The following is an 18,131-nucleotide window of genomic DNA, read 5'->3' on the forward strand; positions in this document are numbered from 1 at the left end:
AAACGTACTTCGATATCGACCGATTTCTTTCAAACCGTTGTGCAACTAGTCAATCCGTGCCTTACACCATCAAAATGTTTGCACAAACACAGTAGTTGTGCAAATAGCTTGATCGTGTATTGAGGGGAGGGAGGCTTTACGCAAATTTTAATCTGACCCTTAGTCATAAAAAACATATTCCTGTTAAACGTTTTACTCGATGCTTGGATTGGTTTACTTGAGTAGTACATCAATTGACCACAAATCGTATGGTGAAGGTGCCTTAAAGCTTAAAACCTAAAATTCGACAAACCCCCATCCTTCTCATGGGATCATAGTTCCTACCCTTACCAAATATACATATTATATACTTTAAAGAAATAAGTTTGTTACAGAACTATTATTTTTTAAAGTAGTAGCGGCAACTTTTTTTTAAAAATAACTTTCATTTAAAACAAAGTACACAGAACTGTTTCGAGATAAAAATATCCTACAGCTTAATAAATATGAATTTATTAAAAGTACTTTGATTATTATACTCGTAGTATATAGTCAACACATTTTAAATTTCACACTGATCGCTCGCGACACCTTTTATTATTCTCAATTCGTAAATTAACCGATAAAAAATCTAAAAAAAACAGTAGAACAAAATGAAATAAAACAAAAGTAGGTAAGTCAGAATTACTATCTATGAAGTGAGAAAATAGTTTGGGACGTTCTCGCATATACTTTGGCTTGCTTTCCTCCGCTATACAATTTTCAGTCCTAGTTCACTAGGTACACTAACATGTGTTTAAATTTGCTTTCTAGTTGACTGTTTGATACGTTAAGCACACAGTGCAGTGGCTAATGTACAACATGTAACATTTACGGTCGTTCGTATTAATTATCTTAATTATTTTGATAAGATTTTTTTCCCATAACTGTCCGCCCACAGACTGGTCTCCGACATGACAAGTATCCTCGAACCTAAAGCACAGTAGTCTTCAACGGGGGCGCTTAAAAAATGCAACTGCGCTTAAACACCGAAAACAGTAACAATTTTTGAAAGGTGCTCATTTTTGTTTATACATCCAACCCCTCCTCTAATTGCGCTTATAGTTTGAATGGTAGTGTGTGTGTATATAAAACGACACAAACACACAAAAACCGAGCAAGCCGTCCATTTGTTATTCCGTGACTTCTTCTTATGTAACGACAAAAGATTTTCAACACGGTCGGCGTCTAACAAGTTTTAAACAAAGACAGACAACACGAGAGAGCGAGAGATACAGAGATACATAGAAATATATACTAAACAGCGGACTTGAAAAAATAAAATCCACGCTCTAGTCGACATTAATATATTACATGTCCAAAAACGTACTTAGACGTACCCAACACGACGAAAATGTTTAACTACCGATAATAATATACACATAGTATATACTAGGTAAAAATGTTTTATTTTTATTTTACTCGTTTGGTAAAAACTATATAGCGATTTATCGTTTTTGACAAATCCGCATATGTTTCACATTGCATACAGATTACAGGTTTTATTCAAACAAGTACACACGCTTCGATGGGATTAATATGTTTGTAAAAAAATAAAACGTCTAAACTCCATAAGGTACAACTTACCAGATCATAGTTATAGCTACCGACTTGGATGTTGCATTCAATGCTATTATGTAGCCGCTAATAAACGATGCACCTAGGTCTTGTAGATAATAATAATAATAATAATGTGACAGCGTATAATGTCAATGGCAACGTTTTATAATATATAAACTCCATAAGAGAAACCGGATCGCATGATATATTGAAATAACGTTTTATAGATTTAGCTGAAAAATTTAGTACGTTTTTGAATTGAATATAAATTGCCATAATCATTTGATTATTTGGTTTGATTCGGTATACCTAAATAACATTTTTATATCTACTTGAACTACTATTAATAGACTATAGGTATATATCATAATGAAAAAAATATTTAGTACTGGAGTAGTTTACAACGCTTTATTAGAATACATAAAACCGCGCAGTAAAAAAAACCAGTACAGTTTAAACCCAGTCCGGTTAGGTATTACTTATAATATTGTGTGTACACAATATACTAAAAAAAAACATCACAATAAGATGCTCCAAGCAGACTTGATTGGAACGCGATTTGTAACCACGGTTTAAATTTTTTAACTTATAGACAGCTGTACTTATGTGAACTGTATTTATATAAATTTTAGTTTGACCAGCGGCCTAACTAGGAGGGGGGGGCAAAGTGATTTAGATCTTTAAAACATCTTCAGACTATCCACATAAGTTTTTTAACTTAATCTCAGGTTGTGAATTTTTTATTTTTTGGTGGATAGGTTGACTGTTATTGACCGTTTGAATTATTATAATATGGGAACTACAATACATGTTAGGTATATTATGCTATTGTCGAGGCATGTACCTACGTATTGCAACATTCGCTAAAACCCTAGTGACTGACTACTAGAACAATTTAGCTCTTGTCAGCATTTGGTAATAGTATTGTTTTTAAAACGTTTTTTGGCGAATGTCAACAGCGAGTAATATACCCCAAGATATTGTCAACCGACAACCTTCACGGACCGCACAACATTATTTATGTGTACTTAAGCCGTTGAGTAGTGTAAAACGGTATTTAGTTTGCTGTCTCAATCGAATGGAGACACCGTGTACCTGCAGTACTAATATAATATTATGAAAACGAAAATGGGTTGTACATATTGAATATACATAGATTGGGTGGTTCTATAATGGAAAAACATTGTTGCCGAAAATACATGTTAATGTTACAACTGTTGCTATACCTAATAGCCAGAATAGACATTAGGCGCTGTTAAAACTAAAATATTATACTACAATTTTTCCACAATGTTGGCAGTATCTATATGCATTTAATGTCTTCCGATTTTCCGTTAGAAAAATAATTACTTCATAATGTTTTACTAAACCGATATTTTTTAATAATGGCTATAAAAAAAACCTACTGGTTTATACATTATATAACATTTATACTATATATATATATATATATATATATATTATAACAAAAACCTATTAAAACTATATCGAACAAACTCTTATGCCGTTATTGCGACTAAACGATATTATAATGTTTTCAAGTAGGTACTTACTAATATTTATAGTTACAATATTATGATAACTGGGTCAAACGCCAATATAAACTTTGCTTTTATTAGATGTTACGCCATTGACCTACCCACTTACAATGTACGAGCACGCACAGTCACTGGGTTTTGCACTATACCAGAAAAATTAGCTTTATCAAAAGAAAATCATGATTTACCCGTACAATATGAAAATACATTATAAGAGGGGAAAAATAATTATATATTTTTTTTTTTTTTTTACAAAACTAATAACTGATAGACATTTATTGTATTCGTATTACCTATAGCACTTAGGAAATAGATTTGAAATGAAATATTTCATTATTATATTTCTGCGTACTTGAAACGTTTGTGTTATTTGATTTCCCGCTAAAATATTATGTAAATATATTTTGAGTTTAAAAATAAATATTGTGGCAATTATATTGGGAAATATTATATTTTTCAATGAAATACTATTAGAATATAATATTATTATCGCTGTTCGAGATAGCGTTATAAATTTTCATTAGATTTGTGTCTAGTAAGCGGTACAAGTAGGTATATCGATTTTAGACTTTGCCGCGTGTTGTTTTACATGAATTACGCAAACTTTACTTTAACATAAGACGGTTAAGTCTCATTTCAGAAACGATAAAACCGTTAAACCGCGCATTACACCAAATCCAACAACACTATAAGGAATTGTTTTCATTTCCTCAGATCTTATACGCCGCCATAGAGACAAATGCCAAATAATTTGGCTCGTGGTCGTATAATACGCCTCCCTTTCTCACTAGAAACTCACACAAACCTATTATACACGTTGGATATGAGATTTTTGAAAAAGTCAATGCTCATCTTATGTAATAAATAATGCTCTTTGACGTTTCGGCGAATGCGACTTCTTCCGCTCGATTAACACTACATAATAGGCGTGTACCTTGTAAGACTTATAAAATAAGTAAAGGGACGCCGGCGACCACTCGTGGATTTATGCCCGTGTGTGTATAACGTTTATATTTGTATGGCGCACACGTTAATCCGTCAAGAGATTACTTCCACTTGGCATAATGTGTTCTATTGAAATACCCAACTCAAAGGCAAACGATACCGCTATATTATAACGTAGACCATGCTGAAGGGACGAGTGATTTCGTTAGGTACACAAGTAATACTTCCCTTGTATACCTACTTATTGACACCATATATTATAATGTAAACCATATTCGTACCACGTTTATTGAAAAATGTTTGATTGGGCAACATCTGGAAAATATGCCTACGCTGACTTAATAAGTTCTCTTAATAGGAATAGCTGTACTTTTCCTATTAATATCCCATTACTTACTCATTAGTATAACATACTAAAAATACATAGCAGAAAATCATAAAGTATAATACAAAACATAACTAACGTCATTGAACACAAAGTTCAAAATTTATAAAAAAAAAAATTTACTTTTTTTTTTTGGAAGCAAGAAAAAATTGCATTACCTTTAGTCCATTTCACAAAACTCAACTCCTATAACCACCAACTCGACACATGTTATTCTTAAAAATTGAGGTAAAATATAAGTAAAATAACAACACACAAAACGGGTATAGTTTTTTCAATAATTGCACATTTATTATATTATATATTAATTATATAATAATATATTCATTTTTATATTCGACTTTTGGTCGTTGTACACACATGTACAATGCGCTATAATAATTGTCGTTGGATTACAATAATATTTTTTACACGAGGATGACCTGGAGGGGTAACAGAGTAGCTTCAAAAACAAAATAATTATAATTTAAAAAAAAAAAAACAATAATATATTTACAATATTAGCGTCGACCGCGCGATACAAACACATCAGCTGTTATTGTTTTATTTTAATAATATTGTTAAAAATATCCTTTCCAGTACTATTACAATGTATAATAATGATAATATTGTGCAATCAAGCAGTCGACGCCGACTTAAAAATTATATAAACGATAAATATAACAATTATTATCGCGATAAAAACTACATCACAGTACACACATAACGGATAATGCCTAAGATCTAATGTTTCTACAAAATATGTATATATAAATATGATTTACGTTCGTCGATATTCAGTACTTTTCACCCTACTACTACTATACAATGATAATAATATAGCTGTATAGAAAATGACAAACTCCGAGGTTATCGTGTCGGGCTTACCAAATGGCCGTGGGTATATTATTAATATTATAATAATTAATATTTTGTACAAACGTAAAATAACACACACACGCACACAAAACAAATAATAAATTCGAACAACTATTTAAAATATTTAATAATAATAATAATATTAGGAAAAATCTAAGCGATTCTATTTATGTATAATTTATAGTTTTTTAAAAAAAAAAAAAATGTTTTTTTCTATTCCTTCCGAAAATTTGCGAGATCAATTTTTTTTCATAAAACGTTCGAACCACGTTCTACCGCCGAGTACCATTTTTACATAATATTTAATTTGTAATATTAATAAATAAATTATTAATACATATTAAATTATTACAGTTCAGTTATGTGGGAAATAAGACGCGTACCGGAAATACTGTTGCTGCTGTTGGTGCAGCTGGTGGTGGTGGTGATCTTGGAGGGCCATGGCGGCGGCCGCGGCCGCTGCGGCGTGGTGCAGCCCGTAGGGTACCATGAGCGGCGTGTTTGACGGGTAAGCGGCCGGCATGATGGCCGGAAACCGTTGCAGAATGTCGTCGTCCACGGCCGTCACGGCCGTTGGCTTGCACGGGTCCGGGCCGATCAGGCTCTCGATGTCGAACGGTCTCTTGCCGGCCGGCTTGGTGATGGTGATGGCCGCGGCGGCGGCCGTATCGACGGCGATGCGTGGAGCGACGGCGGCCGACGGTTGCGGCGCGATTTGCGCGACGGCCGGCGGCGGCGGACTCCCGCCGGACGACGATGACGACGAACTCGACGAACAGCGGGACGACGCCGAAGATCCGGGCGACATACCGGGATGGTTGCGCTGCATGTGCGCCAGGTTGTTGGCCAAAGCAATCAGTTCGTTATCGAGCCTGGAAAAAAAAAATAACAATAAGTACTCGAAATGATTTTTATTTTCAAAAATGTAATTTTCTTTTTAAAAATTTAATTTATCAAATAAGTAAAAGAAATACGTTACACACCTGTCTTTGTCGGATTTGACGAGCTTGAACCGTTTGCGGCGCCGGAGCAACGATCCGTTTTCGAACATGTCCAGCGCGGCCGGATGGAGGGCCCAGTACGCGCCTTTGCCCGGTCTGTCCGGCATCCGCGGTATTTTCACGAAACAGTCGTTGAACGACAGGTTGTGCCGCAGAGAGTTCTGCCAGCGTTGCGTGTTCCTCCTGTAGTACGGGAATTGGTCACTGATGAACTTGTAGATGTCCGACAGCGGCAGCATCTTCTCCGGCGAACTCCATATGGCCATGGCCGTCAGCGATATGTAACTGTACGGCGGCTTCTGGTCACCGTACGATTCACGGCTAGGGCGCGGCATAGTTATTATTTTCCACTTGATAATTAAATTACAATAATAATATTATTTCTAATTGTTATTATTATTATTATCGACGTTGTTCAAACAATATGTTATGTTATGTCTAACGGTCGCGCACATACACAAAATACACATACACTGTCTGCCTGTGTTGGTTTCAGAGCGAACACCAATTTATTATTATTCGGGTGTAGACGACGGACGACCGACCGAAAGAGACGGCGCACGGATTCGGACTGAACGTGTGGCGAAGAGGCGCACTGCGGCGGCGTGCCGAACGGACGTACCGGCCGGGCGGGGGCCAATGGAACGCCGACGTGGGCCAAACGCGGTGGGCGAGGCCTCGTACCTTATGCCCGCCCATCGCCTTCTCCCGGACCGCCGGGTCGTCCCGTAATTGGCGGCCCTCTAAACGCTATAATATCCACAGATTTTTTTTGTTTAAACTCGCCGCCGCCGCCGCCGGCCTATGATAAACGTCGTTTAACGATGAATCGTGCACTGTGGACACCACCGCACAATGGGGAAGTAGAGTCCGCGACGGCAGTCGCGCGCGGTAGCACCCAAAGCGGCGGTACATTTACGGGTTTAGCCCGTACCTACATACGTCCCGCTAACGGACTAAGTTAGGTTATGAAGTATTCTCAACTCGAACAATGGACAGAATCTAAGCTCCATCACCGATGCATTGTAAACGATGTAGAACTTGAACAAGTATAACATACGTTACAATGTCCTATTTATAATTGCTATTGTTTTAAAAAAAACAAACTTACCAAGAAAAGTATAAACTATAATATATCAATGTAACAATATAACAATAGATGATCCGTACTCAATTTGGCAAAAGAAGTCTAGTGGAGTTTTTAAACCTATTAATGTTTGGTTTAAGGTATTTACCCAAAACTATGTTTTTTTTTTAATTAGCACATAACTACCAACAACAAAAACTTAAATGAGCTTTCAGGCTTTTTTTAAACAGCTTTAACCTATATCTGCCAATACGTAATCGTTTGGCATCCCGCAGTTATGAAAACAGCAAACAAATACCTGTTTTTTGCTTTTACAAACGAAATAACAGCAGTTTGGTGAAAAACCGGTTCATACAACACTAATTAGCCATTAGGTAGTTATCAAAGTTTCTAGCCCCACGTTATTTTTTTTAACAATATTCTCTCAAAAAATGTTGGGCTATTTGTGCCTGTGATAATAAATTAACAAGTATAAAATTATAAACGCTTTAAAGCTTTCATGAAATAAAATATTCACACGTGTATGTACATGATTTTGGATGTACCTATCCATGCCTTTAGTTCATATGTTGACGTTTTGAATCATTGCCGAGTTAATCTTTGAAGCGATTGTCATCGTTCCGCTGTCGTTACTAAACGCTCGCTTGTTTTCTAGTGGCTAGTTCCTATCGCTGTTTAAGCGTCCGTAGTTGCAACCGTGTTTTCTCGACCCGGCAGGAAGCCAGCGAGCGAGTGGTTTTTTCCAGTTATATAAGGTGGTCAAAACTTTTGCCTCGCCCTTTCAAAAACTGAAATGATGCTACTATAACAAACGTATGAAATTAGGACCTTTATTATCTCTCAGGATTTGTATACTTAAGTAAAAGGCAAACCTTCATGACAGAATAACATGGTAGGGATAGGCTGATTTCAGTTTGGAAAATGGATTTGAACTATATTTATGTAGTCCACTGTAATTAATACTGTACATTATCTTACTCTCACGTTGTTAATTGTTATTTCATTTAAAAAGTTAAAACCTTCTTGTTAGTTCTTGTAAATTTAAACATAAAAATAGTACCTACCTATCTTTTAATAATGAATAATGCATGAATATAAATCGTTTTGTTCAATTTGTAGCATTTGTTTTTACTTAATGACGGAACTCGAAAATCTTAAATATGAGTCGGCACGCATAATAAAATAATGGGAGTTTTAGTATTTTTTAATTGAACATAAATTCAAAAACAAAATTTGGTTTTTATATTTTGTTTGCCGTTCATGTACATATTATTGTGCTTGTATTAAATAATAATAATGTGTAATATTACCATTGCAACGTCTTTCACGGAATTCATACCTTATTAAAAAAGAAAAACTAGTTAGGACGCCCGTGCATAATATAATATACTTGTTCTGATTGAAATCCAAATTTGTTTACTAGGTACCTATAATTTCAACATGTACTGTATACTTGATTGGGTTATGTGTATACTATAATATATTGACACACGCTGTTGGATATATAGTACCTATTTATGGACAAAGAACAGCTTTTACCTTAACAATACAACGCTCAGTTAAATTTAATACACTAGGTACTGTATAGAACAATGCGATATTGACCGCAGTTCGATTATTTTTTCCTATCAAACACGTGCGATGGACGGTAAACACGATTTCCATTACATGTAATTGCCTTATACCACTTATCAGTTATCAATGTATCACAGTCGATAGGAAGGAAGCAGCTGTGGTCACATGCTGAGTGTTTGGCCGTCCGATAAACCCATCAATCAACCATGTTCATGTATTTGTAAAATAATAGAAAAAAATCATCATACATAACTTTAATCCGTACACGTATTTAAAGACAGCTAAGTTCTAGTAAATGTAAAAAAAAAAAAATACCTAGCCCAACAACTAATGATGATGATTTAACTAAAATATGTATTACTGCAATAGTACATAAGTGGCCAATAAAGATGGCTATTTACTCTCTTTTGGTTTATATCGCATGTGTCGATTGAACACAGTGAACTTATCACTGTATGTTAATATTAGATATTCTTTAGAAACCTGTCAAGAAAATGTTGGTAAAGCTAGTAAAACATGAATTAAGAAATCATAATATTTTAGATGGTAAAAATAGGTAATTGGTGCATATAAGTAATATATATGTACAGTACAACGGCTATAACGACATAATATTATAGGTACCACTCTTCTTGTTTAAGTATACATATTTTTTAAACGGGTATCAATATAAGAAACCAGTTGTATGGTTAATAACTGAGTCAGTAGATTTTTCTATACAGCAATCATTTAAATACACGTATGTAGTCTATTATATTCGAATTTGTGCAAGGACTTAAACTTGTACAGGTCAAATTAATTAATTAATAAATAATGAGACATTATATAACAATATTATATACATTTTTTAATGTCAAGCTCCATATTTATACTTCATGACGAATGACCACTAATATATGTATGTTAATTGGGTTTGTAGTTGTGTTTAAATAATAATATGTAATAAATATAATATACTGGTTTTTTCTCAATAGCGGAGGAAGTGTATACAGCAATAATACATATTAACTAGGGCAGGGAGAATAAAACAAGTATACTAATTACACGACCTTTAAATTAAGTAATACAATTTTTTATATACAGTATTATTTTTCTAATTCAATCTTATTCAAAGGGCCTACGAGTGATTTTATTTTATCACTATCAGAAAAAAGTTTTTTTTATACCTATAAAGTATTGTTTATGTGTTTTTTTTTATTATTACATTGTATTTTAATATTCTAAAATATTTTCTATCTGTAAATTTGTTTATTTTTGTGTGATTAAACCGCATAAACGACAAAAAAAAAAATTAATTTTAAAATTATTAGTTTTTATAAAGCCAACATAACTTAATACATCATAATATATGTACAATTTTTGCTTGACATAAAATCAATACAACGATTCTGATGAAAATATTTTGTGTAAATGTAAAGCATAAACATTTTAAAAAAACATACTTTAACCAGTGTTTTTTTGGTTTCCAATAGAGACCCAAAGCGTAATGTGCACATATGTGATTAAAAAAAATTGTACGGATAAATTAAAAAAACATAGTGCTAAAACCCTTAGAAATATTTTTCGTAGAAACAAACGAATCCCTACTTTATAAAAAATCACCTGTTCAATAACGTTTAGGCAACATATTTGTCTCAAAGAAACATGTGTTGACCACTTTACGGAATTCATTATTTTCTCATATTATATTAATATAATATTAAGTTAATAGGTTATGATATTCAATTTTAATCAAACAATTTAAATTTGATTATTTTTTTTAGTTGATCTCTTCTGGTAGTTCTTTATCTGGAAATTTTACCTATAACAAAATATAAGGTATGTACTTACTTTTAATCTTCATAAGGAATTATAGTCTGCTCAAAGTATTTTATTTATTATTGTACATTTTTTTTTTTTTTGTTTAAACACATTAAAAATTTTAATAATATTAAACAAGTTTTTATCTAAAGTTTATGGGGTTTTTTTCGAAAGACCTGAAAAATATTGGTCTTGTCTTGATCCGGGCCTGCCTATTGAATTTCTTCTATTATTTTAACATTATTTACATTACTTAAGACACATACTAGGGATCTTAAGTGTTGACACAATAGTCAACCTATTTACCAATGCATGGGGAAGTAAGAGCTTAAGCCATGTATAATGCATTTCTAATATAAGTCCTACTAAATTATAAAATTTCGATAATTGTTGCAATCATTTTTAAAATTCAATTTTGACAGAAAATAAGCAGGTATTAATAACACAAAAGGTTATTAAAAATTTTAAGAAATTATTATTGAAAAATTTGTGTTATTAATATTAGTGTTCCTGCAAATATATGACTGATGTATTTTTATAATACTAGAACATATTGCTATAAAATAATATAATGTTTTATATTTTCGCTACATGGTTTGTTATAATGATTACTATACTATACTATTATTTAAAAAAAAAAACAATAACAACGTTATTTCAATTAAACAGCTTATTTTATTATACATTTTCAGTTTCACACAACATGAGGAAAACCAATGAATTTTGTTGTAGATGTTTTATATTGTATTTTTCTTATTTTCGCGTGTAACATACTTACTTAAATACTTAACACGTGACTTGTTAATCCCAAGCCCGTGAATAATGTAAAATTCTGTAATTCATGTTGTCTACACAAAGTATACATTTTATTTTGAGCAATTTCTAATGACAGTATTTTTCACTTAACAGTACCTACACATCAGTTACTGGAGGAGTTTAAATATACGCCGTATCATACCTCTTAGCCTACCCTGATCGTTGCGTGACCTCGAGCCCTATATATAAGACCTAACAGTCTAGAACACACACACGTATACCTACTATAGTATTTTTTTTATATAATCTAGCATGTCAATATTAGATTTTTAAGTAATAAGTTGCATGAAACGTCCCTTGGGGATTACGGCAAGTCGTTACACGCATACAGTATTATGTTTACATAATTGAGAATATTTGTCCACATGTTATCCTACACGAACGTTATGACGTCTCAAGGCCCTGGGGATGAGTTTATTTTTACAGCCAATATACATCTAAAAATCGATATGCCAATATTTGTAAACCGTACTTAAATAGTTATTAGTTTAACCGCAAAAGAACAACGTTTGGCCCAGTTGTGTTTTTCTCAAAAACAAAAAAAAAACAAAAATGGGTAATATGAAAAAAATAGGGATAGCCCATCGCGAGATGATAGGATTTTGATATTTTTGTTTTGTTAAAAACAGTAAGTCAGTTGACATATTGCATTATTTCTAGTTTAAGGTACAATCTCAAATCCTGTAAAGCTATATTTTCTCAATTAATAAAAAAATTATAAGAAATTATAAAAAAAAATAATAATAAAGTTATACTCTAAAATCAATTAAAAATAAATTCAAGTTAAGAGTTAATAAATCTTTTTTTTTTTAACAAATTTTACTAATTATTCCATTATTTCTCATAATGTACAGGTGCAAAAATTATAGACAGTGTATTTAAATTTTGTTTCTCAATTGATATGCAATGCATAACAAATTATAACGTGTTATACTTAAGTATAATAAAAAAAATTCTTTGCCTCATGGGTAGTATTAGATATTTATTTTTAATCGAATACAAATTTATCTACACGCCTATTTATAGAATATATAGGCAATTTATTTGTCTCTGCAGCACGTTTGGTAAATTTTAAAATTCTAATATCTTATCCTATTTTTTTCATCAGTTCAGATTACTTACATTCATTGCATAAATTATTATTCCAAATTAAATGCAAGACTATTGCTCTATATGATCATGTCCTGTATAGTAGTTAGTCCTAATTGCAATTTCTTATTCAATTTTAACTATAAACGCGGTTTGAAAACGGAAAAACATTGAATCGTGGATATGTTCGTATTTAATGTACTAGTTTTTTTTCTATACGTACAACACAAAAACTACAACATAGTTCAAAATTTAATAACAAATACATTTTTATTTACATAAACTATTTTTTTAAATTTTTTTATTGATCTTTACAAAACGTTGACAACATAAGTCATTAGTTAAAAAATTAATTACAGCTATTATTTACACTTTATTTTTTTTTTATAACTTATTGTACAGAACGGTTGTTTTTAAGAATTTTAACATTTTAAATGTATTCTTTTCCTCCGGTCCCAATGATTCGTCAAGTCGTTTGATTATTTTGAGTTGTTGTCAAAGCGTTAGGTATTTGCGACATTCAGTAAGAATGTGTTTGACGGTCACTTTGGTACCGCATGTTTGGCATATTGGGGCTTCCTTTTTTCCTATGAGGTATCCATGCGTAAGAGCCGTGTGTCCGATTCTCAGCCTGTTTATGGTCGACTCTTCCATTCTCTTAAGGTTATGATTTGGCCATTTGGAGATTGAACTTTTAATTTCCCTAAGTTTGTTTTTTTTTTTTGTCTCCATATCGTTGCCCATTCATTGTATGATATCTCTTTGATATGTTTTTTGATGTCACCATAAGTGATAATGTTCAATACGGACGCCTCGGTACTCCTTACAGGGATTTTGGCCTGCTCATCTGCCCTGACATTGCCATCCATTCCGGAATGTCCAGGGATCCAGGTGAGTATAATCTGGTTTGTTCTGTCCTTTGCTTCCTCAAGTTCATTTTGGATTTTGATTATATTATCTCCCGGGTTGAATCTATTTTTAATACCATTTAGTACACTCAGAGAATCGCTAAAGATAACATAATTTGAATTTTCTTCAGTATTTATTAATTGTATGGCTGTAAGTATTGCTGCTGCTTCAGCAGTAAAAATGGAACATCTATCAGGGAGTTTGTGGAGTACTTTTTTGTTGTGAAATATTATTGCAATACCAACTCCTTATACAGATTTTGAGGCATCCGTGTATACCATCTGGTATGTTGTATAGTCTTCCAGAATACTTTGAAAGTTTCTTATGTAAATATCAGGTGGTGTATTTTTTTTAGTGAAGGAGTTTTATTCGATAGAGATGGTGGAGTTTGAGATTGCGTAGAACTCATTTCTATTGCATTTGTTGATGTTGATACATCCGATACGAAAATTGTTGAATAGCCAGTAGTTGTATCTTGAATAAAAATCAAATACATATTTTCAATTTTGTAATATAATTATATTATCAAGTTTAATTATTTAACCATTTGAATATTTTTTTATAATATTATAATCAATATGTTTTATGCGTGGAATATAAATTTATACCTATCATAGTTTAACTAAGTAAATTACTTAATTTAGAATTAGGTATAGCCCATAGGTAATTAAAACGTTAAAACTAAATATATAAACTCAACATTCAGCCACATTTTTTAATATCTTTATTTATGTTTAAATAAAAATAATTAATTAGTAGGCGGGACATTTATTTAATGTAGGTATTAAAATATCCTAATATAATATTATTAACAGGAATCAATTATTTAATACCCATCAATCAGCTATCCTTAGGTTATGAGCAAAAATTTAATAATCACCTTTGACAACCTTATTCTATTAATTACAATAGTTGATAAAATATTTTTTTTAAATGCATACCTGGTGATGAACATGATGGCAAGCAATCGTTAGTCTCATGGTCATCATTGATTTGATTTTCAACAATTTGTTGCTCTGGTATACTTTCAAATTATTTCGGTATAGCATCAGATGTAAGACGGTTCTCCTGTTCATTTTTAAACATACAGTTTTCAAAATGCATTGAACACAATCTATATTTATTATTTAAACTTGATACATCAACAGTTTTTAGATGTGGTAATCCAAACAGCAAATCTATACAATTTCAAACCATTAAATAATTATTATATTGACAATTTTATAAACGTTGATTATTTTAACATTCCAATTACTTACCTAGAAAGATACTTCGGAAAAGTAAAGTGACTTAATAATTTTGGATCTACTTCTAAACTCTTACAGTTTTTTAAACAACATTTGGCTATTTTACGTCTGTTAGTATTAATGGAAAAAGTCCATTGTAATCGACTTACCTCAAAGAAAAATATAAAGTCGAAAATTGAACAGCAAGTAGCAACAAAGTAACACAGAAAAATCAAAAATAATAGGGTATCTGCCCGCCAAAAAACGATTGAAATTCTGTACAACAGTATGACCGTATATCAAGTAAAACGGTGAATAAAAATGTTTTTATTACGAGGTGACACTAGGAGTAGTTTAGCTCGTTATCGGACAAAATCGTAAAAAAACATTCTGACTTCTGATTTAATCTATTAACCGCAGGACAGATCTAACTTCTAACAGCAACATATATAACTTCTGAGCTAATACTTGTATTTAAATCAATGCTAATAGTCCGGAAATTAAAGAATATTCATTACAGAGAATGTGTGCCTCTGTGTGTAAAAACAAGCTTTCGTATCACAAAACCATGTGATAAGATAACAAGTGATAACATCAATTACTATAGATTTGATAACATGTAAACTTCGGGTTATTGATAACAAGTAGGAAATGAAAAACAAATGTACATTTAGACTTAAGAGGTATGTTGTATTTTTTGGTAAAATTGTATTTTGAAAACGTATAAATAGCGACCTTAAACAGAGGTCAGCTACTGGAAATTGTTTTTGATATTTTAATATGTTTGATACACTGTCGACTCAACTACGTGTCTCGTGATTATTTATTAAACGTCAAACAATCAACTATGGCACAGCAACTGTCCGGTGTTACGGTGGTCATAATCATAGCCATCGGCATACTGACTTTCATATTGCTATTCATATTTGCAAAACGACAAATCATGCGATTCGCTTTAAGGTCAAGAAGGGGTCCGCATGTACCTATAGGCCACGATGGTAAAAAGGTAAATACTTTGTAAAAAAAAAATTATATCTTAGATTAAAATTAAATATTTATAATAAAATGCATTGCGATAGATAAATAATACACTGTTTAAATTATCACATAAGTTTTTGATTTACGTCAGAATTAAATGAGAATAGAGGTGGACCATAACTGTTTGTCAAAGTCTAATTGGGATACACCAAACTTATATATTTTTGAATTATGAAAAAATCAATCAGCCCCAAAACCAAACTACTCCCTAGTGTTGCTCGGTTGTCCTATCTGAACCCGAAATTTACAAACACAATTGTTTTTAAACTATGCCTCCTAAAAATAAAAGAACACTATATTATTTTAGTATCTCAAGTTTGTATGTTATTAATGCCTTTTTAGATTCGCATCAATGCTTAAAATGGTTTAGAATAACGTTAAGTTCTTTACAAAATAGTGATACGTAGATATCTACAAGTAACCTATATGTGTTATTTTATGCTAAATATTGAGATTTTTTTATTGTTTTTTGTAATTCCTCATGTAATTTTTATAAAAAGATTTCATGTTTCTAACTTTAATTGGTCGTGTAGGTTCTCAAGAGAGAAATTGAACGTCGCATAGAGGTAATCCCGAAAATTGCTTTCGAACCCAACCTTTTGGCCAGCCAACAAGACGACGATCGCTCAAAATATATTTTACCGCCAACTGAACCAAACGAGAAACCGTTACCAGCACATTTTTATCGAATGAAAGCATGTGATGATATTAAAAAACTTGGTAATTTTTCTGGCATTAAAACAAATGTTAAATGGGTTATTATTTTTTTAATTGTTTTATTAATGTATGATTTTTTTTAAATTTTATATAGAACATGAAATCATAAAACAAGATAGAACATTAACTCGACATCCGAATGAGAACTTGCGTTCATACTTACTCAATAATTTAGCGGTCCTTATAGACGGTAGTGGACAACACATTGTTCATCAGTTCTGCGATTTCTATGAACATGCACGTTACGATCCAAATGAGTTTTCCGAGGATGAATATCTTTCGTTCACTAGGTTATTGAAAAAATTGATAGACATGTAAGTAATTTTTCTACTTAAGCTAATAAGTTGTATATTTCAAAACTAATAAGTCGAATAAATTAAAAATGTCTGCAGAATTTATTTTATGATTTAAATTATTTGAATGTGAGCCACTTTAAGTGATAATAGCACTTTTTCTCGATTACATATAAAAACGTGTTAGTTATTTGTTTGTTGTAAATATTTTCAGTAAAATATCCATTTAGTTAAAATATTATGAGCATAACACACATATAAAATATTTGAATCTGTTTTTTTGTTTATAAAATGTTTGGTCATGCCAAAATACTATTGTAGCAATATTTTGGCTCGTGATAATTTTAGATACGTTTTAAGGATTTTTATAAAACTTATTATTATTAAGCAAATTTATGGAATATAAAACCTAAATCATGCTAATAGAATATTTTTTTACAGCTCTAAATTATTGAAATCATATACTGGCGACAGTCGAAAAAACAGTCCAAACAAGACGCCAAGTCGCAATAACAACATGAGAACGGGAAATGGCGATGGATCAAATCGTTCAAAAGTTATTTAATTAATGTTGACTGTAGTTAAGTAGGGGAATTTTATTTTTGAATTGGCTTTAGTTTTTTTATAATGTCCAATGTAAATATAAATTATTTGTTTTTATGTATAAAACATATAAGACTGATGTTTTTTTTATTAATTTTTAAGTCAAAGAAAAATTAAATTAAAATTAGTATTAAATAGCATATAATAAATACCTTAAAAAAAAAATGTACTTTTTATGTACAAAATATCATAATAATTAATGACAAATTATAATATGATCAATTTGTATTTTTTTTTTATATATACTTTTAGAAATGTATATAATAATGTATTTTTTATAGTCTTTTTTAGTCGAACATAATAATGGTAAAAAATAAACAGTTTAGTCAGAATAATGTTATATTTTATTTTCATTTAAAAAAAAAATTAATTATTGTAAACAGTGTTATTATTATTCAATGGTATATACATTTTATTATTAGATACCTTATAGTATATATAATGTACAATACTAGTAACTATTAGTTTTTTATTATCAAACTAAAAAGTTATTAATTTGTACAATATCACATGACTTTCCATTCACTCAAACACCATTTTGTAAAATAATGTTAATATTGAATACTTACAAAATAACACTAAAACAATATTATCACGTACCTAGTACAAAAGTGCTGTACAATATCGAAACTTAAGAAATAGAAATAGAAGGCCTACAAATATTAGCAATAAT

The 18,131-nt window shown here is 31.4% G+C and overlaps 3 protein-coding genes and 1 long non-coding RNA gene across 4 annotated transcripts in view; 2 read left to right on the forward strand and 2 right to left on the reverse strand.

The window, feature by feature from the left end:
• Positions 1-18,131, forward strand: part of LOC126837403 (trans-1,2-dihydrobenzene-1,2-diol dehydrogenase-like) — a 284,532-nt gene that overhangs the window by 66,928 nt on the left and 199,473 nt on the right. The gene's annotated exons all lie outside the window — the stretch shown is intronic.
• On the reverse strand, positions 4,736-6,863 carry LOC126837405 (fork head domain-containing protein FD4-like). The gene is made up of 2 exons (XM_050571318.1): positions 6,288-6,863; positions 4,736-6,176 (listed from the first exon to the last, which is right to left on the reverse strand). The coding sequence occupies exons 1-2, from the start codon at positions 6,638-6,640 to the stop codon at positions 5,660-5,662; spliced, it is 870 nt and encodes a 289-aa protein (XP_050427275.1). The 5' UTR covers positions 6,641-6,863; the 3' UTR covers positions 4,736-5,659.
• On the reverse strand, positions 13,381-15,357 carry LOC126837411 (uncharacterized). The gene is made up of 3 exons (XR_007685513.1): positions 14,841-15,357; positions 14,523-14,759; positions 13,381-14,055 (listed from the first exon to the last, which is right to left on the reverse strand). It is a non-coding gene; the product is annotated as an uncharacterized LOC126837411 (long non-coding RNA).
• LOC126837408 (protein C1orf43 homolog) lies at positions 15,360-17,631 on the forward strand. The gene is made up of 4 exons (XM_050571321.1): positions 15,360-15,813; positions 16,379-16,565; positions 16,657-16,876; positions 17,297-17,631. Exons 1-4 carry the CDS (start codon positions 15,655-15,657, stop codon positions 17,418-17,420), a joined length of 690 nt encoding a protein of 229 aa, XP_050427278.1. The 5' UTR covers positions 15,360-15,654; the 3' UTR covers positions 17,421-17,631.

The sequence above is a fragment of the Adelges cooleyi genome, unplaced genomic scaffold, assembly GCF_023614345.1.
Source record: "Adelges cooleyi isolate 19-005CV unplaced genomic scaffold, UGA_ACOO_1.1 ACOO_flye_CR_arks_rails_tigmint_CR_PRNA_248, whole genome shotgun sequence".
NCBI classification, from domain to species: domain Eukaryota; kingdom Metazoa; phylum Arthropoda; class Insecta; order Hemiptera; family Adelgidae; genus Adelges; species Adelges cooleyi.